Source organism: Pavona decussata, unplaced genomic scaffold (assembly GCF_977016875.1).
Source record: "Pavona decussata unplaced genomic scaffold, jaPavDecu1.1 SCAFFOLD_4, whole genome shotgun sequence".
Lineage (NCBI taxonomy): Eukaryota > Metazoa > Cnidaria > Anthozoa > Scleractinia > Agariciidae > Pavona > Pavona decussata.
The window spans coordinates 1,647,136-1,672,285 of NW_028145428.1; the positions used below are offsets into that span (position 1 = coordinate 1,647,136).

Genomic DNA, 25,150 nt, shown 5'->3' on the forward strand with positions numbered 1-25,150 from the left:
CACAATCAATAATAAGTAAACATTTACATTTATTTTCTCTTTGCTTTAGTGATGCAGACGCTATTTGCCTTTGTAAAAGAAGATGCTACAGACTTCAAACTCGACCGAGTCCCATCGCATAGTGGTTGGATTGATCAGTTTACGATGCAAGCTTATCAAACGAAAAACAGCTCCAATGCCGATGTGATGTACTTTGTCTACCCAGGGGATGTGCCGAATTGTGCAAACAGTGTTTCTAGACAACTGTCACTGGCTGACCTTCACTGCTTCCCTCGCGACTTCTTCTATGCCTCTGCCAATTACCAGTCGCATTACAGAAAGGTGTTGCTTATAAGCCGTGGGGAGTTGTTGTCTAATGGGATTGCCTTAGATGACTATCACACCTGTTGTGGTCACTCTATTGAAGGGCACTTCTACGCCAATGTGTCGTTGCCACGTAAGTGAAATGATAAAAGATATATGAAATAAATGAAATAACACAAAATGCAATGAGGTAACATGAGACAGCTGATATCACAGACCTGTTACTTAACACATCGATTATAAACGAATTCTAATTCGAAGGCCGGTGATAATTTGTTCATAGTGATCTTATTATAATTACTCGGAACTATTCCCGAGTTTTCATCAATTACAACCTGTTATTCTGACGACTCACTATAACTATACTTCTTATTAGTTTCCAATTCAAAGGAAATAAGTTGCTCCTTAAGAACAGTCGTCCTTAAAGGTGATACCGTTGCTTTGGTAACTAATTATGCCGAGAAAATGACCATAACTTTATCACCAATTATCAAAAGTTCGATTATTGAAGAAAGTACACCTAGGAAATACTGAACGAAAGCTCTACTGTATAAGTCAAAGTCTCGTGTATATAATTAACATTAGCTGTTTCTACAAATGCAGGACCTAATTCATGTCCTCCCGGCTGGCGTGGTTTGGATGAATTTTGTTTTCAGCTGCAAATAACCCCTCAGAAAAAATGGGGCCTTGCCCGATTAGAATGCTATAACCGTGGAGGACGGTTCGCCGTGTTTGAGAACACCTTAAAACTACACTCAATTACAAAGTTTATTGATGAGTACATGGACGAATCGGAACTAATTTTCGTGGGTGGTTTTTCTGTCAACACTGGGCTATGGAATACTGTTGCGAATGCTTTATTTGATTCCATGTCACCACTTTGGGGACCTGGAGAGCCTTCAGGAGATGGGTTGTGCACTGATATGCTTTTTAAAGAGAATTGGATTCCGAAGTGGAGAATCAATGACGAAGACTGCTCTATGGAGATAGGATTTGTTTGCCAGAAGCCAATGCCTGCTGGTAAGCATTTAGTATGTGTTGTATTATATTTGGTATCACCGCAGTAAAAGATGTTATACCCGCTCAGTTTATCCAAACGTCATCAATGTCCCCAAGAGTAGTCTGTTAAGTTAGTATCTCCACCCGGACAATCATACCGTCAAGAGTTATAATAAACCATAAATTTTAGTAAGGATAGGGGATTCATTATATAATCTTCTATAATTGAGATGTCGAAATTGAGAGACTTACTTATATTAATGCTGATTATAACTACCTTTGTATGAATCTTGTTAAGCTCTCCGATATTCATGATGTCAACCTAAAAAAGTGCCTTATGTCCTTGGCCTTACGAAACTTTTTGTACTGGTCCTCAGAATGTTGGAAAGAGCTAGACACCAAGATAAGAAATTCCTCCTCGTTACACCTGTTCAAGAAAGCGGTGAAAACGCCACGGTTTTTATGATGTTTACTTTCATTTCTGTTTCATTAAATTTCATCTAGTCTCTCTTATTAATGCACTCTTGTAATTTTAGCTAAAGTTATTATCGATTTGTAAACTAGCTCTCAAAAATTCACTTGGGAGTAAGAAGTAAATTGTTCTGTACTGTATCGTATATTAATGGCTCAATCGCCTAGTTCCGACAAGTCTCCTATAGCTCAGTGGCAGAGTGTTCGGAAAAAAATAATCGAAATATCATAAGTGTGACTCCTTTTGGGGAAACTCTTTTTTCCCCAAGTATACCTGCCTTACAGATTGTTAAATTATATACTTCTCATTTAATCAGAAGACTTAAAGCGCAATGACCACTGACTTAGTCACATTCTTCCATTGCGCATATGTATGCCACTCAGTGACAATCAAATCCTAGCGGTATACAGAATGTCTGTCTCCTTGCGGCCTATTTATTGTATTTCATTTAGATCTTTTGTCACGGTTTTTGTCTGTTTGAGCACATTTTCCGAGCCTAGAGAGTAGCTATTCTGTAGTAAACGGAAATGTAATTATCGCTTATCCGTTTCAGGATCCAGGTGTGAGGCTTCATGGTTTGCGGCAGAGAATGCATGTTTTCGAGTATTTGCAGGGAATATTCGCAGAACGTGGATCGGTGCTCGTGATTACTGTGTACGTCAAAGCGCTGGATTAGCCGTTGTGGATTCTGAGATAAGAAGGAAAATCATTGGCAGTCATCTAACGGCCATCGACACAGAGCACCCTGATGTAACTATTGATCGAGCGTTTATTGGTATTAGCAAGCACCCGATGTGGTGGTGGTTAGGGGGCAAGAATATTTTATCCAGCGCTTGGTATCCTGGTTATCCAAGCAGTGGGGTATGTGCCGCGCTAGCCAAATCCTCTCCCAATTGGAAGCTTTTCAGTGGGACATGTAATGAAGATCGTGGATTTATTTGTCAAACAATAGAACGTAAGTATTTCTTGATAGTATGAAAGTATGAAATTTGCAAACTTTTTTCATGGTACAGCATAGCCGAAAAACGTTTAAGATTAGAATAGATGCCTAAAGTCATATACCTCCAGCTACCTTAGTCTTTTTTATTTCTAAGCAACATCAACCAATTTCCAGTTTCCCCAGTGCGCAGCTTGTCTGGTCGCTTGCGAATTCTGACGTCTAGGAGTATCCATCTAGTGACGACCATGATTTTTAATGTTAAGTGCAACGCGAAGGCTTCATTGCCTTTGAGGTTAGTTAGTTAAATCACAAAAGTGAGTACCTCCTGAGACATAAGATAAGTGTATTTTATTATGGACATCAAGTACCTTGAATTAACTCTTATCAGTCTATTTAATTAAGAACAACTGAGATAATTGGAAAGGCTTCTCTATCACACAAATCAAAAGCTTGCTATAGCTAGGTCGTTGCAATCCAACAACCTAAAAAAAAAAATTCAACTATCACTTCGGTTTCAATGTCCACGGCCAATAGAAATTTCCGTCAATTATCCTTTGTCACAGAGCCTAGATACTTGGCAATGTCTGCTTTCAAAAAGGTTCTTAAAAATCTCTCGAGATCATAAAATTATATCCATAAACTCGCGATATTTAGGGGATGGACTTGTGGCAACGGCAAACGATTCTCCGTTTTTCTAACTGGGGCTTCTAGGAAATATGTTTTATATCATTTTTTTTCTTTTTATATTGCAGTATGAAATTACATTGCACTTTGCCGATTTCCTTGTTTTTCATTAGTAATTTTAGTATTGCCATTGTAGGAACTTATGTTTCCGGCCGGCCGACAAGCCATTCATCTTATGTCAGAATGACAGGAAAATCATTCTATGCTGTTGATGGAAACATTGCTTCTTGCCTCACGATCAAGCGGCAAAACGTATGTAACTTACGAAGTATTTTTGATATACTTACCATACGTTCCATATAATGCACGTAAAGAGAGTAACAGAAACCTCAAGACCCATGATTCACGGTACTGACATTGCCAGTCTTCGCTAGGTAAGACCTATCGGACAGTTGTTTGTCAAGAGTTCCTGCTTGCTAGCTCTTTCCTCTTTGTAGTAGCGCTACTTGCATCTCATGACCAAATTCTAGCGGTGGTAATGGGTGCGTCGACCAAAGGCCAAAGGTTGAGGTTCAACGTCTGCATTGGCTCTTTCGGGTTCCTCGCTTGAAATTCTGGACACACGGAGTACTGCGTGATTGCTTCCTTAATTCCATTGTTCATTCCAGGCCAAACGACGGCGTCTCGAGCTTTGCCTAAACGAGTTTCAATGCCTAGGTGACTTGCGTGACCTCTGGAGATGATCTCTGGTCTGATTGCGTTAGGAATGATTATGCGCTGGTTTCAGGATTCCGTTGTGCAAAGAGGTTTTTTTTAAGTGCAGTATTCTCTGATTGCAATTGGCACAATGCTAATTTTTCTGTTTTGACCAACCAACCAACTCTGTGGTCTTCAAAGTTTGGAGCACTGGATCTTTTTTATTGACGGTGGCCCACACTGGTAAACATGTAGGGGTTAATAATTAAAAGAGGCCATTCGCGAACAGAGGCGGAAACGTCGAGATGCACACCCATGTGACAAAATCGTGACACGAACGATTATTTTGAGCTAGCCGTTCCGAAAGCGATTTTTCAGCAAATGACAATTACAAGGAGGGTGGTAGTTGCTGGTTCATGAGAAAATATTGACTGATAGCTAAACAGTAATTTTTCATGAACAGTATAATTGTTTTAGAATGGATATTCATCTGGTAGCAAGGAGTCTTTTCAATAGTAGGGTTAGGACGGAATAAAATAACTCCAAAAAGGTAACGAGAATGACATAATATGCTGTAGATGTTTGAATATATTCAGACTTATATATAGGATCTGTTTTGGTGTCACAGGGTCAACAGCTTTGGTGGAGTATAAGTTTGGGTAAAAGAGCCTTTGTGTACAAAATCTGGATAATGAACAGACCAGAATGCTGCTTTACTGAAATACCTAAACTACGGGTTGTTTTAAGCAACAGCGAGAAAACTGAAAGTGCAGACTGCAAAGTTTACGATTGGAAAAGTCAACTCAGAAGGCTAATGATTTGTAAGCCGTCAATTATGGCAACAAACTTGACAATTTTTGCGGATGAAGCGGATGATTTAACCCTCTGTGAAGTATTGATAACTGCAACAGGTAGGAGAAATTTGCAGTTATATTTTGTATTTCATTCAAACATTTTTGGGTGTACATTTTTCTTGGTGCTAAAGAGTTCTGAAAACATGAATAATACAATAGAACAAAACAAAGGGAATAACTACGATTAGGGAGGTTAGGAAATGTGATCTAAGTTATTAGAAAGTTTAGCGAACTTTTGCCTGGAATTTCTCCAAGACTTATACATGGTTTGAGACTGAAGCTATATCAAACATTCGAAAGAGTTTTTTTTACCCACTTAGCGGTGTTTGGAAATTGGATGAAACACTTATTATCGTGTTTGATAAATTAGAGGTATATGCCTTTTCAGAAGTCACGAATATGGCTATCGTTACGCCCTCTGTTTTTGTCGTTTGGAAAAGCCCAGCACCATAGTTATGTAGAATGTAACTGGCATGTGAAGGTTAAATATTTAACAACTACTTCTTCTTCATCCATCACAGACTACGAGTTCAAATAGTTTTCAACTTAAGCTCATCGAGGTTCAATCCTATTAATTTTATTAAAGAGAAGGTTCTTTCATGCAAGTATCCGTAAAAAAAGAATTATCCTTTGTTTTCACCAGTATGCGACGTCTCTAGATCTGTTGATGGGTTTAAAAATATTATAATAAGAGCCAGGCTTCAAATTTCTACTATCCTTATTATAGGCAAGAGTGTCATAGAAAATTAACAATGCACTTTATTAACGCGATTTTACAAAACTCGCGTTAATTTAATGCATCTTAATTAATGTCGATGTAAATTTAATTCACGCTATTTTAGAACATTGTTATTTTAAAGCACCTTTATTTCATTACAAAACCTTATTAGTTCATGACTCCTCTATTGGCTCTTCAGAATCACTATCTTTTGAATTGATAGGGTCTAGTTAGGTTTCAAAACCAAATTTTCGGCTTTAAAGGCAACTTAGAAACATCCGTGCACCGTGTCTTGGAAGGTTTTATTGACGAAAGCCAAAACGCAGTTTGGCATTCAGAAATGTAAAGTGCGAGTTTGCAGAATTATGAAAATCGCAGTAAATAAAGCAATATGCTTATCGAAAAATTAATGTTAATTTAATGCATGTAAACCTAACTTTTAAAAAAATTCGCATTCATTTAGTGTAACGTAAATTTTCCTCGCCTTTTTAACGTGCATTGTCAATTTCTTATAATAAGGTATAACTAAACCCAAGAATTTATGCATCATCGCATGCATCATCGTATCCAGTAATTTTTAGAGCGTTAGGCAATAGCCATTCGCACAAAAATAATCTTGGTCAATCGACAGGTTTCTTCATCTTCAGACAGTCATACAAATGACCCATGAAAAACATCCGCACAATGAGTGTGATCATACTATCCACGGAAAACTTGTAGGTTCGAAAAAGAAATAAATAACTAAAACAGAATAAAAATAATCTCCATTGGAATAGAAAATTTATGGTGGAGCTTATCTCCTCGTCACGTGATTACCTTCCGCAAAGGTAAAGACATTAGTGACGTTCTTTTTCTTTAGATGACGAAGTATCCGCTCATGGTGTCCTCCAGGAATTTTGGTACAACATCCCTTCCCCGATACTAGCCAGTCTTGAGGCTGATAGAAGGTTTCCAAACAGTCCAGATGTGGTGAGCATTCTTGAAAACTTTGACGCACCAGTTAACATCCACTCAAATTATGGGCAGCGCCTGACAGCATATTTACAGGTACTGTATGTAATAAATTTCACAGACTTTATTGTATTAATGATTTGCTACATACTGTAAACCCACAGAGAAGACCAAAAGCTTCTACCAATTTAATACTGGTCACAAGCAATGGAAAGCGTGGAGCTCTACCAACACGAATACTCAACCAAAGTTATTTCGAATAGAAAGCTTACATTTTGGCTGACATCATCATCTTAGAGTCAGTTCTGTTGTCTTGTGATATTGATATCAATGAATATTTAGCCTATTTCCATATGGACATTGGACATTTATATGGACTTGGTCTACTTGTGACTGAGCAACAAAAACACATGTCAAATCCTCAGATCTCCCGCATTCTTTTAGGCAAACGTGTGAGGAAAGAAACTTTAATGGTGTTAATAGTTTTGCTCCATTTATTTTGTTGGGCTTAAAACTTACATGAGGACCTGAATTTTTATGCGAAAGTCTTCTCCTTGTTACAAGGCACTAAATTTTTAACCGACCTTAAGGAATTTACCGTAACTGAATAGGATATGGCGAGATGGCATGATAAATAACCAACAAGGCAGCTATAACCATTCCGTACTGATCAGACAAACGAGAGTGACAAATTTCTAGATTTTGCTGATTCCATGTAGCAGAAAAGATGTTGTAATGACTGATTTTTTCTCGGGAATGTTATAATGGATGAAATAAGCCAATCAAAAATTCTGCAATTGTTTACAGCGGCTTTTGTTAAAAGTGGAGACGTGGGCGGGAGTAGTAGTGCACTGGTGTGGCTGACAGCTAAACGCAAGCTAACAATTGAAGATAAAAATATGTGGCTTGGTGGATTCACAAGGTTTCATCGATCTTAATTAAATTTCTTTGATGAGGTAGCAGGACAACTATTGATTTCTTATTTAAATCAGGTTTGTTGAGAAGAACAGCAGTTGTGTAAAAGTTACCAGCTTACACTTGATAAGACGCATTTTAAAATGCTAGCAATTCATTTAATTCAATATAATCAATCTTGTTGTTTCATTTAGGTTCCGGAAAGCGGGAATTATACCTTCTTTATGGCTTGTGATGATGCTTGCGAGTTGTGGCTTGATACAAGCCAAATTGACCAAACCTCAGGTGACAACGATAACGAGGAATCAGGGAATGTGCTGTTGGTAAAATTACCCTTGCGATATTGGACGCTTCACAACCAGTGGGATAAGTAATATATCACAGTTTTGTTCTCCTCTTATATTTTGTAAAAGTCGCTGTCTTACGTAATAAAACACTTTTCACTTTTCCTACAAAGACACCCTATTCAGCCCTGTGGACCCGTCAAATTCAAATGTTTTTTGCTTAGGTTTCCACGACAGATATCTAGAGAGATTTCGTTGAGTAAATGCTACCTTTATCCTGTGGAGACGCTTATGATAGAAAGAGCGGGAAGAGACCATGTTTCAGTGGGGATGAAGTTACCAAATGGCACATATGAGCGGCCAATTCAAAAGAAACGATTATTTTGGGTGTGGCCAGGTGAGGACCGACAAATAGACTAGTGAACAGTACGTACAGTAATTACAGGTTGAAAAGTTTGTGAGGTATGAGGAAGATCGAAGCAAGCCTTCCATAATGATTTGAAAAGATCCACTCCAAGCCAGAAAAACGATTGTTATTTGTTGCTTACCTCTGCATCTGAAGTCTTACGTTATAGGTATAATTTAAAATTCCTTGTTTGTTTTTTTCCAATAGGTGTTGGCTATCTAGACTTTAAGATTAATTCGATTCCGGGGAGAATCAATGTCAAAATTGGAGAAAAACTTTTAATTGAAGGTAATTGCTATTCAATAAGATATTTTGACAATGGCGTCATTTTACTATAACTAGTAGAATCCCTCTGTTTTGTTATTTTCTGGTGCATGCTTATTAGAGCTATAGTTCTTTTCTGTCCACTGGGATTGCAATATTTAAAATTGAAAAGGAAAACAAAATGAATTCTGGTAGTTGTACTAGGATGACGTCATCACGAAAATGGCCTATTGCTCTAATTTCAGTTGTCTTTGGGAACCATTCTTCGTCGTAATATATTTTGATTCACCGTAGCAGTGAAGCAATCCTGCAATTCTGATAAACGGAAAAGATTGGCAACAGTTTTTTTTGCCTTTGATGATTAAAGTCTGTTCTACCTTTTGTTCCCCCTGATCATTACAGCAACCTATAAATACTGCTGCCGTGGATCGCACTGTCCTGGATGCCCAGTTGACCTGTTTATTAAGCTTGCTAAACAAAAGATTTTGGTGCATAGAGGCTTAGCTCTGGATTGTCAGGAACACAAATTAAACCAAACATTTGAAACGTTGCTTCAAGAGGGGACTTACAAAGTCTACGTGAGTAGTACAAACTTCCCTTCCTAATAGGGAGCTTAAGCAACGACGAAGACAACGGCAACGAAACGTCAACTGAAAATATATCTTTATTTCATTTTTGCTACTTCGCTCAACTTTTACAAAAATGGCGAACAATTCGGGAGCCAATTTGGTAGGAATGGCGCACAAGTTAAGGAAGAACATGAAAAATTCACCGGCGTGCCTTCACGTTCTCCACAAAACGTTAAATGTGGTCACTTCACGTTGTTAATTTGCATAGGACCGCTAAAGAAATGTACCAAAATGTAAAACGCACGTGCAGAGCATTTGGTTTTGCTCATTAAACCTATTGTTTTAAGGCGTTGTCGCTGACGTCGCCGTCGTCGTTGCTTAAGCTCCCTTAGTCATTACACTAATACCGAAGTATGTTTGCGCGGTTTATGTCTATGTGGGAAAAGCAGTTCTTAGCAAGGGCTATGGAAATCAAAAGAAGAAAATTGGGGGGTAAGCAAGCATTTTTTTAGAGATAATTAAGCAACAATTATTCTGAGAAGCAGTAAAATACGATGAAGCTTTATTATCTCTGGAAAGATGCATGATTACCCCTAATGTTCTTTTTGGATACCAAAAGCACTTGCTAAATTCTGCTTTTCCCGAAAAGCTTTAAAGCGCACAAAAATATCCTTGAATTAGTAGCCACCACCGATAGGAAACCCGAGTATCACGAGATGCGTAGAACGTATGCGCAGTAACAAAAGCGGGCACCGTCCTTAATTCAATCATATTTGTTCACGAGTGATCATTAACGAGTATGATATGGCAGAGCGATTAGCTTTGAGGGTATTTGCGGGGAAAGCCCCTTATATCATCTAAGTTTGTAAATAAATAAATTGTTGTTGTTGTTGTTGTAAGCGCATAGATAGATAGAAGCTGTTGTTTACCGGGAGTAACCAGTCTTAGTTTTCTAGGGTGGCTTCTGCGTCCCTCTTAGATTCTTGTTTATTCTATTGTGTAGGTTACGTATGCCTTGGTGGACTCAGCGTCATATTTGTCAGAGGTTTCTAAGGAAATTGCTGAAGTTTATATCTCAGGTTTGACGCGTTTTGCTATTTGTTTCAGTATATTTAAGAAAAAAAAAAAAAACACGTCACACATGCCTGAGAATTAACATAAAACGTTAGATGTGATCCTATCGCTTAAATGCAGTGTGGTCCTACAAAACCTAGTTGCCTGTGAACTTACATTAACATTAAACGCCAAAAAGTAAGAGTAACTGATAATTTGGATGTATCACATAATCTGTTAGAGTGCTAAAGTGTATCTAGTGAGTTTTAGCCCTTGTAACGAGATGGGAGACCACACGAGCCAAAGAAAACATCTTCGACCTTGCATTCCCTCCACGGCTAACGCTCAATAGCAAAATTCACGGGTTCACTTCAGCAACTTAACATAGACTGCAGAGTTAATTCTCTGACCCTGTTTTGTGCCATTAGTGTTAGCGTCCGAACAACCGTAAAATAATAAAACTAAATGACTTTATTTAACTGTCGAAGTATTTTTCGCACTGTTACGCTAATTGGGTACACTATAAATCAGTGAAATAAATATAGACTGAACATGGCATTTGTTAAAAATCGTAACTGGTGGGAGGCAAACCAGTTTGCTATTTTCAAAGCGTGGCCTTTTATTTGAAAACAGGGCTACCGTGAAACAAATCCAAGTGGCCAGAATGGTACTCGAACCCGAGGCCAACGGATTACGAGTACGGCTAACTAATACTAGTGCTGCAAGATTAACTTTCAGGTCCGTGCCTACTAATACAGAGGCATTTTTGCGCAGTTTATGACTATGCAAGAAAAACAGATCTTAGCATGGGCTAGTGGAATCCAAAAAGAAAATTTGGGGTAACCACGCATTTTTTTAGAGATAATTAAGCAGCAATAATTTTAGAAAGTGCTGAAATACAAAGCAGTGTATGGTATTTTTTTCCCAAATTGAAGCTTAATTATATCTGAAAAATGCATGGTTACCCTCAATTTTCTTTTTGGATACCAAGAGCACTTACTAAGTTCTGCTTTCTCCGTATAGTTTTAAACTGCGCAATAATATCCCTGTATTAGTAGGCACCACCCATAGGAAACCCGAGTCTCTTGAGATGCGCAGAGCGTATGCGCAGTAACAAAAGTAAGCACCGTCCTTAAAGGGATCAACGATACAAGCATTGATTCAGTTCAATCTGACTAACCGTTAGAATAATTGTATTCCAGTAAGGAGAGCTAAATGAATACTCAAAAGAGGTTTTTGCATATGATCATTTGTTGATTCCGAGTCACTTTTAACAACATTAGTTTTTCTTGGTTTTAGCTATCCACTTTGCAGGTTGCAACTTTCTTTCTAATTTGTGTTCCTGGAGCAGTAAAGGCCAAGGTTGGGATTTATCGGCAACCGACAAAGGTGGGTAAACAACCGTTTCTATTAATGACCCGAAAAATTTGCTGTTCTAGCCAATGTTGTCCGCTAGAGAATTGTGTAAGTGACTGCTACCAAATTCCGGTAACCGACGATGCCATATAAAGTATGGCGAAACATAAATTTGCATGTCTTATAAACTGTAAAAAGTGATGTTCATTATGTTTAATATTTATGCTTTATTGTCCTTAGGGATCGTTGCCCTAGCCAATGGAAAACCTGCTGCACTTGAAAGTTCATGGATTTTTGCTAATTCCATTTACCAAACAACTGGTTTGTGTCTTTCCTTCTCTTATCAATTTCCCACATATTCTGGATCATCTCTAAGTGTGATTGTAATGACATCGTCCAACTTCACCATTTGGAGTTTAAGTGGTTACCAGGGAAAAACTTCGAAAACCGGACAAGTGGGTTTCATCGCAGATGAGGATTTGAAGGTACTTATATAGATGCATTTTTGACGAAGCTGGAGGTCAAGATGGCTGGATGTTGGCCAACGTCTTCTTTACCTTCTTTTCTTCGAGGCCAATATCCAGCCATCTTGACCGAACAAGATTTGCCAATAAAGAATTTATTATATATGGCTTTACTTCAAGTTTAAACTAAAAATAAAAATAAAAAAGATAAGAAAATTAAAACAAAACAATAACAACACATGAACTGGCTCAGAAGTGATCAGACGGAAGTTCTTTAGAGCCGACTGGTGTAAGATTTACTTTAAGTGCATTCTTAGATTAGCTTGTAATAAAGGAAAACTGGGAATCCTAAATTGCCTTACAATGCCTTTACAATGGTGTAAAGGAAGTAAATAAGTATTGAGCACGCAAAATTTAGGTTTACGCAAGTGTGGAAGATTTTAATCAAATTCGACAAACATGACATTTTAAGCTGATAGCGATGGCTTAAACAATCATCATTTTTACAAAGTTTTTGGTCCCGATCAATAATTCTTGGATGAAACAATACATTCTGTAAACATATGCAAACATAAACTTGTTTACAACAAGCACGGCGCCGGTAAATTCAGTGAAACGAGAGCTTCTTCGATAAACTTGACAAAAAAAAAAAAAACAAACAAACAAACAAAAGAAAAAAACACAACTACAAAAACGATAGGATATAAATACAACCATTGCAAAGTGGGAGAACCAGTTAATTTAATATTCTTCTGGAGACACAAAGGAACAGGTACAAGGTTAACAAGCTTTAACAGTTAATCTTTATAAGATCTGCATAATAGAAGAATATAGAGAAACTCACCGATTTTACGTCACACATGTAGCTAAAGCAAACTTTACGCTACACCAATATGATTTCATGTCCCTGACCTTTTCTTTAGGCAGATGTTGAGAGTTTTTAGAACATTTAAGTGGTTGTTTTTACCCTGTCACAACAGTAAAAATTCGAAGAAAATCCCGAGCGGGCAACGTAAACTCCATCTTGCCCACTCGGGTAGCCAATCACAGCGCTAGATTTGAGGCATTTTCCCCGCTCGCGGAGCTAGCGATATAATAAGCATGGTTATTGACGTCCATTTGGTTATTACATAATTAGTGTAGCTTTACTTTATATTTCTTAAGTTTCTTAATATTCCTTGGGTAAATTTGGTCTTTTTTGCAGGTTGTAATTGTTGCCAAAGGTCATAAGGTTTCGAATGGTTATTACGCAGCGCTTGATAACATCAGTATTTCTTCAAAACAATGTGAACAAATCCCGCCTCATAGCGTGCCAGGTACGTCCATACGAACTGGAAACCAATTCTTTCAAACTTCAAGTGAACGGTACAGTGCATTAACAAATAAATATACTTACATTATTAATGATTAATTAGCGATGACATCTTAACATATTGTGGACTATCAACAGCAAAATTATTATTAGCTATAGGAACCCCTCTTAGAATGCCATGTTAAATTTAATAAAAAGACCGCTTTTGCGACTTAAGGATCCCGTTTCACTGACATATTATTACTTTGCAGGCTTCAAATGTAAGGACCAGGATAGCTTTCAGTGTGACAATGGACAATGCGTAAGCAAAGATCTGGTTTGCGATGGTGACATGGCCTGTGCAGACAGCTCTGATGAAAAGGGTTGTGTATGCTTAACAAGCCAATTTGAATGTCCAAGTGGAGAATGCCTTAATGTAGATAAACTATGTGACTCGAGCACCGAAATGGGCTGCAAAGACGGCACAGACGAGACAAGATGTGGTAAGAAAGAGCTATGATCGCAATTCAGATTGAATGGCTTAGGTCGTTTGTGATGTTATCATACATACATTTCATTGCAGGAACAAGCTGTTCAAAAGATCAATTTTCCTGCACCGGAGGTGGATGTGTGCTCTGGTCTCTGACATGCGATGGGGAAAAGAATTGTGAAGATGGAAGTGACGAACCCTCCATCTGCGGCGATTTAACAAGTATTTAATTTAATAAATAGCTAGGATTTTGTCTATATATAGTAAATAATTTAAGAAAAGAAAAACGCTAGCAGTTATTTACGCAATTTAAGCAGTTGCGAAAAGTAAGCCTGAAAAAAGTCATCCTTGAACCGTAGGGCCTCTGCGTTGCCGGCACTGTGCTCTAACGACTGAGCTAACTAGCCAACTGGGAGCTGGTTATATTGTGATGCAGTTCAAGATTTCCGAAGATTTCCGACGACTAACCAAAGAATTCCAAAGATTACCTAAGATCAGTCGAGTACTTCCGAAAATTGTTCAAAATAATTAGAAAGTTTGCGAATACTTTATGCTCCTGCATAATTATTTCAGGGTTTTCGCAATTCTAATCATATAATTTTCTCGTGCAGTTTGGCATAAAGAAGCATTTGGAGTTGTTTGTTTCAAAGACAACAAAATGCACTCGCTTGAATTTTGTTAGTCTTTGAAAAAATTTACTCTTACTTATTTATTCCAAATTCCACTCGAAATCATGTGATTACAACTACAAATTATTGCCAGTTAAATGTTAGCAGTAGTCATCTTCCAAACCTTTTGTATTTCCTTCTGCAGGTTCTTTGCATTGCAATTTGCTAAATCTGAGCTGTGCTTGGATCAACAACACAGATGAGCTTCGTCAGTGCGTTGGAAAGAGAGGTACGGCTTATCAAGAGGTTATATGACTATCATTTAAAAAAATGTATTTGTAAGGTATATAACGTATTAAGAGCGGCGGTCAGAAAATATCAAGCATTTGGTGGCAGAACTCGAGAAATCAATTTCGCTCATTTTCTGGCTACAAAAAGCCTTTAAGTAGAGAACAAATTTGCCGCCTTCAGTTTTCTCTAGGAGCGCTTAACGTTCTAGAAAACTGAGATAAACAAATTTGACCCGCGAGGATCCCGAAAGTACCCGCACGGCAGTGTGAAATTAATATTCTGAACTGACTCTTCATCTGGAAGGAAAGAAGATCCATGGTATTTTTATACTCGGTATTGACAGCGGAAGCACCGCACGTTTATAGCAAAGTTTGAACTAGACTTAACCATTATTAATAAAAGCAAACAGAGCTTAGGAAAATGTCCCTTTTCTAAACAGGAAAAATCCCGCAAAAACGGATAAATTTTAAAGATAGTTTTCGCTATGTGGTATAACGCCGATTTTTCTTAAACTTTGCCTTTTAAGTAATGTAACGTTGTTCTTGATAATGTATTAAAATCAGCCTGGGTTTTGAATTAAGCACTTTACACGACCGTTTTGAAGTCACCATAATTCGTTTAAAATTCCGACAACGGCTAAATAAACAACCGTTGTTGCGTTACCGTGACAATAAACAGACTAATTTTACATATACCAAAAAAGCGTAATGAAAACAAATTTCTTTTAATCTTTAATTACAATAAGGTAAAGTCCGGTCTGGGAACCAATTTTTCTCGTTTGCGTTGTGAGATTTTTGCTTATAAAACCATATCTAGTAAGGAGCAGTAAGCGTCTCGATGTCCATTTCTTGAGTTCGCTCAGGTGTCAGATTGCCAATGAAACCGCATCAAAGGGAAATCTGTGGGGTTGAAGTTCTCCCCTATGACTATGGTAAAATGCTCGCTGAAATAAAAATTGGAGACCGGTCAAACTTTCCTATTCTGTTTTTAATTCGCTAAATAGTTAGGGTTGCGTTTTACAAATTCCGAAATCACCAATAATCAGTGAATATTAATAATATCACGCATTGGTGTTTACCAAAGTAAATTGAATTAGTAAAGTAAATGTAAGATAAATTCAATTAAGGAAACTGGAAAATTTGTCACTTTAAATTTGGTCTGATGGAGGTGGTCTTTTAGCTCCTTGGTCGGAGGTCCTTGCTCTTACGACCCCAGAGACAGGAGCAGATCAACTGAAGTAAACTAGTGCAAAAGGAACATCGCCGGTCACAAGGCTTCCTTGTCAATAGCCGATGTAGAAACCGAAATTGAACTTATTCTGACAAGAATGTTTATCTCCTTCACCATGAATGTTCATCTCCTTCACCTTTCGGAATTGACGATTTGTCTTCGACACCGTTCGTCTCTGGGCATTGGCTGGCGTCGAGGTCAGTTCAAATAAGTGTCAAACTTCTCCGCCGGTATCAAGCCATGACAGCCAGGCACAAAAAGCCGCAAAACTAGAACGAGGACTTGAAAAAAATTCGTGTTATTTGCTATGGAAGAAACTAGGACCGTTTATTCCAGTTGGTTCAGGTATGCGGTTACATAATTTCCATTACCTTTTATGTATAATAAACTGTAAAAACGTCTTATGTAACACTTTACTTTTTTGCACATTCGGTTTTTTCCAGCACAAAATATTAGTATTCAGATGTATTTTCAGTTCATCAGATGCGGAGAAAGCCGTTAATTAGACTAAACGTGAAGTTTTCAGTGTTATTTATTTATTTATTTATTTATTATTTTTATTTTTCTGTGCTTGGAACCCTAGTCCTAGTGCTACTGACTGTGGTGGACAACTTTTTGTTCACTACCTCGTAAAAAGGTCCTTCTCTTGAGGAAAGTAAGACATCATAGTTACAGCTTTTCAGGCTTGTGTAACGCCCATGCTAAAGACTTATTATCCCTATTAAAGGAAAGTATTGAAAACTTTTCAATTGAAGGAAAAGAAGCCTGGTCCCAGCTCTTAAAAGTGTGAAGTTTGTGTCTTCGCCACGCCCTAATGCTAGGATTTTTAGGTCTGCATGCACCTTCCTTTAATCTTTAGAACAAGGGAAGCAGCTTATGACGGTCTAAGTGAAATGAAGAGGCTGAAATTAAAAAGAAATAAGGTTATGTATTTAATTAAGCCACCCCCACCCCCCTTTCCCCTCTATCTTAGGAAGAAGTAAAATTTCGCTCTACACTTAAATCAGTGAGTGTATCTTTTTAAGTCTGTTCCTCCGGTGTATCTTTCGCATTGACGGTTTTTGTTGCTGGTCGCTACGAAAAAGAAAATTCAATAAAGAACTACGGGTACTAGTCATTTGCGCAAAAGTTGTCACAAAGAGTTCGTTATTCCAGATAAGCAGCTGGTATATAAAGCCATACTGTTAAACGCGTCCGTAACAAGGGGAGGGGCAGGGGGGGGACTCGAGCCCCGACCCCCCCCCCCCCCAGAATTTTAAGAAGCGTAAAAAACAATGTGTCAAAAAATAAATAATTAAAAAACAGTAATAATGAACAACAATCAATCTTGAATTCTGACGCTGCAAGTGCCTTTTCACAACCCTTAATAAATTGTTTATTACCTGACAGTTTCCTCCACTAACATTTGGCTTTTATACAACAGCAGCAAAGGCAGTCCTTCCTTGTGAATCGGAAATAAGAACCAAAATCCTCATGACCGATTTGTGTCTTTTAGTAGGGAGTTAAAGATAACATGACGGTGATGGTAGCGAATTCGAAAACGCAAAGAGAATTCGCGTTCTTTTAAACTTCATCGCGATAATTCCAGCTCCCACCTTTTTTTTTTTTAATTTTAGACAAATCTTCCTGCGGACATATTCTTACTGCCTGATTCCAAGTTCACTGGAAAAAGAGAAAGGGAAATTTGTCGTCGTCTTTTTACGTCATTCTTTAAACGTGAACAAGTTTGGCAATTTCACGTGGTAGTCCGTACAGTGACGGCAAAGGGTCGAAAAGAAGTTTAATGTACCAAAAAGTGTGATGCAAGTGCAAAGTTATTGTTTTGCTTACTATATCTGCCCCTTTTTTGATGTTTCCAATTTGCTTTCCCCATCCCAGTTGTTTTAGCCTGACTACGGGCCTGTTAAAGCAATTCTTCCCGCCCCCCACCCCTTCCCTACTGCCTACTGCCATATCTCAGTGACCATCTAACTAATTTGCATATTTGCTGTCACGCAACATTGTTAGACATGTCTGAATCTTTTCGATTTCTTCTCTTCCCGTCGATAATGGTTAAAAGGAAGCGAGGGGAAAACAGAAATCTTTCTGATAAAGCAAGATAGGAGCATTATTGAAGGCCCTGAAGCTGTAATTAGCAGTTTGCCCGTCGCGTCGGTTTGTTTTCACTGGCAGTCATTTGGTCGCCAAACGATGTCGTGGTCGAAATTAGCCAACTTTAACGACCTTTTGTGAAAATCTCAATGGAGAACCCAGCCTGATATTTAGGTATGAAGTACATCAAGGCAATTGTTACTGAAAGCCAAAGTGTGAGAATATTTCGAGTTATACCACATACTGAAATGTGTGCTTGACCTTTGACACTACATTACAGAGTAAACCAGCTGTAAAAATATGCCGCTGGTTTTAAATTGTTTACATTTGCCAGATATCATAACAAACACAAATTCATCGGTTATCATATCAGAAAGAGATTGTCTTTCGATATAAGAAATCCCGATTTTCGTACGCTTCTTCTAAAACAAACGGGGAGACAATGAAAAGTGGCGATTTTCCGGTTTTAAATTCAATCATTTTTCAGTTCACAAGGCTTCGATCGATTTTCCTGATTTTCTCAAAACGCAAATGTTTCTGGCCAATTTAAGCCACACCATGATTCTTACTTTAGTAAAACCTTATTATGGACAAAAGATGAAAGAAATCGACTCTGCTAAGTTTCGCCAGAAAATTCAGATTTTGCTCGATTTTTCCTGACCGCCGCTCTTAAGTAGCATTGTATTTTTCTTTTTAGTCAAATGCAACTTTCAGGATGGTCTTTGTGGAATGAAACATGAACCTAAAATTCATCAGTGGCGTATTGGATCAGGTTCAACTCAAACAAAGAACACTGGGCCATGTTACGACCACACCACATTTTTACCGACTGGTGAGTGAAGCTGGATGTATGCTACAAAGATCATGCTTTGATTGGCTAAATAATTTATCATAAGGTAAAGTTACCGCAAGAGTTCATTGTATAGGGCCAGGCCAGGGCAACAGACCATACGTGATTCACAAATTCCCCATAGTTTGCTTGCAAGGTCAAAAGGAGCTGAGCAGCAGATCAAAGGTCAGAGCCGACAAAGGACGGTCTCTTCCAGCGTCCGTACTGACGGACTATTAACCCTAGTGTCAGTCTCCCACGCGAGAACGATATAGTTTTTTGTCTTACTATAACGATATAAGCTAAACGCATGCACAAGGCTCCATTTTGCAACCCTGTCTCTCACCATGTTCGGAAAAGTCGACAAAGTAACCTTAAAACCACAACAAAGAAATGATGACAACAGAAATCTAGCCTCAATTTGCGATGAAAGCTATTTGGATTACAGGTAATATACTGAACGTACTTAACCACTGTTATATAATCGTGTTATTAATTTCGAGGTATGGAATAAAGTTATGTTCGTACTCCTCTTATAACTATCGAGGGTAAATGCTTCCCCGCATTACTTTGTTCAGGGAAATACATATTCTTAGAAGCATCAGACTACAAAACTGGTGGGGCAGCTGGGCTGGCGAGTAGTGTTATTGACAGCGGCGAAGCAACATGCGTACAGTTCTGGTATCACATGAAGGGAGAGAACATCGGCAGTCTGAATGTATATATTCAAACCAATGAGTCAAAAACACTAGTTTGGAAACGAACTGGTGAGCAGGGCAATAACTGGAACTTTGGCCAAGTTGGACACAGCGGCGATTCTGGAGATTATAAGGTAAGGGCGTCATTGCTGTGACATAATTATCGACGAAGTTGTAAGTCAGGTGCTAACGTTCGGATAGACAGCCGCCTAAGTGTATTTCTTACTATATTGCATTCGCTGGTGTTTTCGACTGTATAATTGTCCTGGATGATGGTGCGATCAGATTGGAACGTTCTTAGTAGCGTTTATCGCATAATACTTTGAAGTAATTCAACTCTAAAGACAGTCAAAAAAGCAGTGAAATTGAGTCTTGGTGTGTTGAACTTGTGGAGCAAGAAACAAAAAATGCTACAGGTATTTGTTTACATTGATTGTCGACGATGTTATTTGGATTTATTAATTGCGGACAAAAATTTTAAATCAAGCCATGCTTAGTGGTGAGATTCAACGGTAATTAGGTAGCCTCCCAAGTGTCCTTGTGTAAACAAAGCTAGAGGTTTAATTTTTCTTCCGTCTTTGTCATCAACACAACGGTCTTCTTCTATTGTCTCTTTAAGGTTATCCTAGAGGGTGTTTTGGGGAATGGATTTTATGGAGACATTGCTGTTGACGATTTGAGTTTTTTGAACGGGGATGACTGCCAGACAATATATGGAAATGGTTAGAAAATGTTTCTCGCGTTTCTGTGTCAGCTATTACTCGATGTGGCAATTAGATGTTGAATCAATGCAAATGAGACTCAGAAACCCAATAACTTGCTTATATTAGAAACCAAAAACCATAAAGAGTAACTTAAGGCTATGTATGAGTCACCGCTTCAGTAGCATTCGTAGTGAGCTACACTCTGCATTTGTATCCTGTAGGATTGTAGCCCAAAAGGCTAACGTAGTAGCCAATCATATGTTTAGGCGAAATGATCATGGGAAGCGAGGGCTTAGTTCCGACATCATCATTCCTTTCATAAACATAAAATGGTAGTGCTGCGTAGCTTTTTCTTACCTAGCCTACTGCAACCGTGTATTTTTCTTTGGTATGAATAGTTCTCATGTTTATTCTAAGAGGAAGCCTTAACAATTAGAAACAATTTGCCTTGTTAATCAAGATGTGACGTGTTCTGATTGGTCTAAGCAAACTTTTCCCGAAATCCTGCCAGGTATTTAAACGGTCACCGTTCAATTTAAAACGCTCGAACGCATAAATTCAGTTCACTTAGATTAAAGTTATTAATATATTTAAATCTTTCGACTGCAGAATCTCCAGGGTGTCTGTTTGAGTCGGATTATTGTGCTTGGAAGCCTAGCGACTCGTGGAAAATGAGTAAACGTTTCCCCGTTATGTTTATGCGGAGAGATTGGCAAAAGAACTACGGTACGTATGGCCATTAATACCAGGAGCATTATCTTAAACTTGGGATTGGGAAACTTCCAAATTTTCTTGGAAACTATTTGCTGTAGGGTTTCGTCGTTTACTGAATATGATGTCATTAGACTCACATTCATCATACACATATAAAGGAGGGATTCCGACCCCAAAACCCCTCCATAACTTTGCAAGCGCAAAAGCTATGACAGTGAGACTTGAAGGGTAGATAGTACGTCCAAAGATGTTTCCCTTGAAATTTATGACGTCATAATTACGTCCTGGCTGCAAAATGGTGGCCATCATAGGTCCGCCATCTTGGATTTTTAAATTTTCCCAACACTTCAGGAAAGCGCCGAAATTGAACGAAAAGTAATGAAAACCAGTAAAGCAACACTACTACTAAAGAAGCACTACATTTTAAAAAGAGATTTTCTATTTTCTGAAAAAAACTGCCGGTCAAAAATTAGTTGGCTTGGTAACACTAAACGACCGCATAAAATTTTTCCCAGATAAATTTCTTAAAAAGTCCAGAAGTTTCAAGCTGTTTGCTAGAATAATAAGAAAAAGTTGTTCAGGTTCAAAGTCTTGGCGGGCAGAATCCGCCCTACCGGTCTAGATAGGGTTAAGGGTACTTTAACGCGCAGGGATCCCTTCTATGGATCTCATTACCTTCGACTTTGCCCAAGTGCGTTCTCTTTAAAGGGTTTAAAAACATTTGCTTCAACATGCGTTCAACACTTTGTTGAACCAAATGTTGGGAGCGTTTGAATGCGTCGTCCACCATTGCTGAAAAAGGTTGAAAATGTGTTGAATCAAAGTTAAATCGGTTTAAACTTTCATTCAACATTCATGCCGTATTTCCTTTTTCCTCGAAAATATTGAATGTTGTTGAAGCCGTTTGAACACTCCGTTTGACATTTGTCCGGCATTTGCCAAATATCCGTTCAACTTTTGCTGAATGAATTTTGGTCAAGTATTGAAACCGTTTAATCGGGCCTTTAGAGTTTTGCTGCATTACTTGAGGAACAAGCCTCCCAGTCTATCTCAGTGACAAGATTGAAAGGGTCCTGAAAACAGCTTTGAGCTTTGAGTGATGCTCTCTTCCTCTGCAAAATCAATCGTCTTGATACTACAAGATGGGAGTTATGCCTCAGGGTGTGGCTCAGCATCAAAAACCACCAAGAATCGCGCTTTTACCATCTATTGCTCTTTCCCCCCCCCCCCCCCCCCCCCACCAAGCGCCATAAGGAAATCGCTCAACTCCCTCAGCGCAAAACACAACCATGGGCTTTTGTTTAGCGATGTGAGAAAAAAGTTGGGCCACTACAATGGACCATTTCTTGATACGGACGTCAACGTTGCTCTGCCCCAGCGTGAGCAGAAAGATTTAAAGGAGTTTTCTTCCAGAATAACGAATTAAGCAATAAGTAGTTTCCATTTATCATAAGTGTTCATTTTGGTGATTTTAATTTTTTTTGTAATAGATTAGATTAAATTGTAATTTCCTTTCAAATAATTGTAATCCCAGCAGTTCCTCGCCAGTAGTTTTTAAATCAGAAACTGTAAATTGTTAAAACGTATTTTCATTCACCTACGAGTACCAGTATGCGATTTTTTAAGATAAACCGCTATTATTATTAACCCACAATTTCTTGATATAAAGTTATTGACATATCCTTTCATAAGAGTGGCTGAAGACGTCACTCTCTTTCAAGGGAAAGGGTTTCACATTACATAAATCGTGCATAAGAAGGTAGCCAGTTATCTAACTTTTCCTCGAAACATGAACTAGTGATAACTATCAAAGGCACAACCGAGATTCTACCAAAACTGCTGGAAAAGGGTCCAAACTATTGATCACAATAGAGCATGACTTTACCCCTGCCGTTACATGTATAAACTAATATCATACACACGGCTTCAGTGTTTGCTTCAAAAATTGACTTAAAATACCTGAATACTCATTTTTACATCATCTCCTACTTTTAGGAGGATTTATTTATTTGGGAGCTTGTTCTACCAGACGTACGTTATGTTATGGAAGTCTATTAAGTCGTCGTATTTTTCCTGGAGCAGGATGGAAGTGTATGCAGTTCTGGTATTACCTCGGACGTCGCGGGTTTTCTTCTCTTAAGGTTTCCTTGGTTTTTAACAAGACACAGGTGGCTATATGGAACACAAACTGGTATAAACAAAAAGTTGGATACTGGTCCTATGTTCGTTTGCCAATCAACTCAAGCTTAACACCTTACCAGGTTGACGTAATGATGATAATAATACTAATAAAATAATTAAGATAAAACCTATTAAAAGGTATTGAAGAAGTAGAAAGCCTTTGAAACAGTTTTGTTTCGGCTGATAATTAGACAATACGCTATAATAAATTTTGGGCGCTTTTTGTACACGATGTTTTTCCTTTTTTTTTCTGCCAGATTGTCTGGAAAAAAATGTTCCTTCTTAAAAATAGACATTACATCTCTATTTGAAACATTTCCACAGCTTTATAGAAGTACGAATTCGGCGTCGGGAATTAGGCAATATAGCAGCCATTTTTCTAGGGCTGGTAATTACTGTGCCAAAAAGGAGGAGACTACAGTAAATTGTTTTGAAATGTTTGTAATCGATAACTCTTCAAAGAGGAATAAATTTCTTCTCCAAAGATTCTTTTCGAAGGACGAAAGAACTCATGGAGGGCGATCGTTGCATTGGATGACATTGCGTATCAAATAGAAAGTTGTGAAAGAATCCCATGGCAAGGTGAGTGACTGGAAAAGAATAAGAAAAGAAAGAAATTTCTAAATCAAACACCTGTTTTACTGATTCCTATTCATGACATCAGTTGGTTAAGTAAGGCAGCAAGGTGTAGTAAAAACTAACGATTAAAGGGTGACAAGGAAAGAAAATCAATAAACCAAAAGCGTAGTAAAAGCAAAGCCCGCCCTTTATCCAGGTTTGACGAAGTGTGATGCTTTGACAATCAACTTGTGGAGCAGTTAGTAATTCAGCCTGGAATTTGGACCTAAATAATAAATCATCTAATCTAGTCTGTTAGAAGTATGCACCCTTCCCCCCAAAAAATCAATAAATCAATAAATCAATAAATGCAAATAAATAAACAAATAATTAAATGAATGAATGAATAAATAAATAGATAAATAAATAATTAATTGATTCAAGTATTTCTTACTCATAGAGTTAGTGGTAAAATTTTTTGCTTTCAGGATCGAGCAAAGACTATGGAAAAAATCCCCTCGGTTCAAAATATTTCTGGAAACTAGATGGAACGGACAAAAATTTATGGTATAGTGGCAACTTTTAATAGTAATTTTATGAACAAATTTTCTTTCTTGCCGTATGCTAAAGTTTCTAAACTACATTTTGCCAGTACACAATAGCTAGAGGTTACCTTAGTCAACAACAAAGATAGGATAATTGCTTTTTAAGGTAAGTTATTAACCCATTAAATGAGATAGGGGTGTGGATCTATACGCACCGACCTAAATATGCAAGCCAAAGGCAACAAAATTATGGGTTTTTTTTCTGAAATTTAAAATATTTGAGTAACCCCTAGATGTATGTCAAATGTTATGCTAATATGGTACCCATATTTGACCGCCAGCTTTGTCGGCGGTAACTTGACATAGTTTCAATACTCTGGAGGGGTTCGGAGACCCCTTTCCCCACTATAACCAGTTGATAGGTATCTGATTGCAATATATTGTTGGCTTATTTTTTCCTTTTAGGTTGCGAGGAACAGCTTCTTACCGAATTAAAAATGGTGTCAAATCTCTGTACCTCGATGGAAGAGCTGGTTATGCAGACATTCCAGCAATTGATTTCCGGAAGAGCAGCTTTTCAATCGCCATGCGATTTAACGTGCAAGATACCCAGCCAGTAGCCCATCTGATCTCTGATTGGTCATCTCCCTGGCAGTTTAGGCTATATGTTTTTGACGGACGCGTGGAGGTCGTTTTGAGAAGAACTGGTGTTGTGTTATTTTTACTTCGAATGATTAGCGTTAGGTTAGTAAAATGATACGGTGCCCCTTTTACCTTACTGTATCTGCTGAATTAGTAGGCTGACGGCTTCCAACAGTTCTAACAACATTTTATCCGAACAAGTGAAAAACGAACAGCACTATCTGGTTGAGAGAAGTCGATTGTGTTTATTTAAACTGCGATCGTAATCAGAGGGATAGGAAGGGGTTGACTATTCGAGCAGCGTTGTCTCCTGCAAAAAGCTGAATTTTATCATCTTACCTTCTTTTCTGTCGTCTTTGAAATATACTTCTTCTGCTGCATATATCCCAAGCCAACGACGTTGCACATGT

The 25,150-nt window shown here is 38.1% G+C and overlaps 1 protein-coding gene and 1 long non-coding RNA gene across 4 annotated transcripts in view; both read left to right on the plus strand.

The window, feature by feature from the left end:
* LOC146489711 (uncharacterized) overlaps window positions 1-25,150 on the plus strand; it is a 109,101-nt gene that overhangs the window by 40,641 nt on the left and 43,310 nt on the right. For all 3 annotated transcript variants that reach the window (XM_085104075.1, XM_085104080.1, XM_085104066.1), the window contains 25 exons: window positions 50-436; window positions 907-1,323; window positions 2,328-2,729; window positions 3,535-3,650; window positions 4,663-4,945; window positions 6,466-6,653; window positions 7,667-7,842; window positions 7,981-8,153; window positions 8,370-8,450; window positions 8,829-9,004; window positions 9,999-10,074; window positions 11,348-11,437; window positions 11,645-11,889; window positions 13,073-13,184; window positions 13,432-13,662; window positions 13,743-13,871; window positions 14,463-14,546; window positions 18,567-18,701; window positions 19,277-19,530; window positions 20,016-20,118; window positions 20,710-20,826; window positions 22,810-23,075; window positions 23,481-23,577; window positions 24,042-24,120; window positions 24,564-24,842. In XM_085104075.1, the coding sequence (XP_084960201.1) occupies window positions 50-436; window positions 907-1,323; window positions 2,328-2,729; window positions 3,535-3,650; window positions 4,663-4,945; window positions 6,466-6,653; window positions 7,667-7,842; window positions 7,981-8,153; window positions 8,370-8,450; window positions 8,829-9,004; window positions 9,999-10,074; window positions 11,348-11,437; window positions 11,645-11,889; window positions 13,073-13,184; window positions 13,432-13,662; window positions 13,743-13,871; window positions 14,463-14,546; window positions 18,567-18,701; window positions 19,277-19,530; window positions 20,016-20,118; window positions 20,710-20,826; window positions 22,810-23,075; window positions 23,481-23,577; window positions 24,042-24,120; window positions 24,564-24,842 (4,696 nt within the window). The remainder of the gene's footprint in view (window positions 1-49; window positions 437-906; window positions 1,324-2,327; window positions 2,730-3,534; window positions 3,651-4,662; window positions 4,946-6,465; window positions 6,654-7,666; window positions 7,843-7,980; window positions 8,154-8,369; window positions 8,451-8,828; window positions 9,005-9,998; window positions 10,075-11,347; window positions 11,438-11,644; window positions 11,890-13,072; window positions 13,185-13,431; window positions 13,663-13,742; window positions 13,872-14,462; window positions 14,547-18,566; window positions 18,702-19,276; window positions 19,531-20,015; window positions 20,119-20,709; window positions 20,827-22,809; window positions 23,076-23,480; window positions 23,578-24,041; window positions 24,121-24,563; window positions 24,843-25,150) is intronic.
* Window positions 5,637-5,868, plus strand: LOC146489712 (uncharacterized). The gene is made up of 2 exons (XR_014863584.1): window positions 5,637-5,699; window positions 5,731-5,868. It is a non-coding gene; the product is annotated as an uncharacterized LOC146489712 (long non-coding RNA).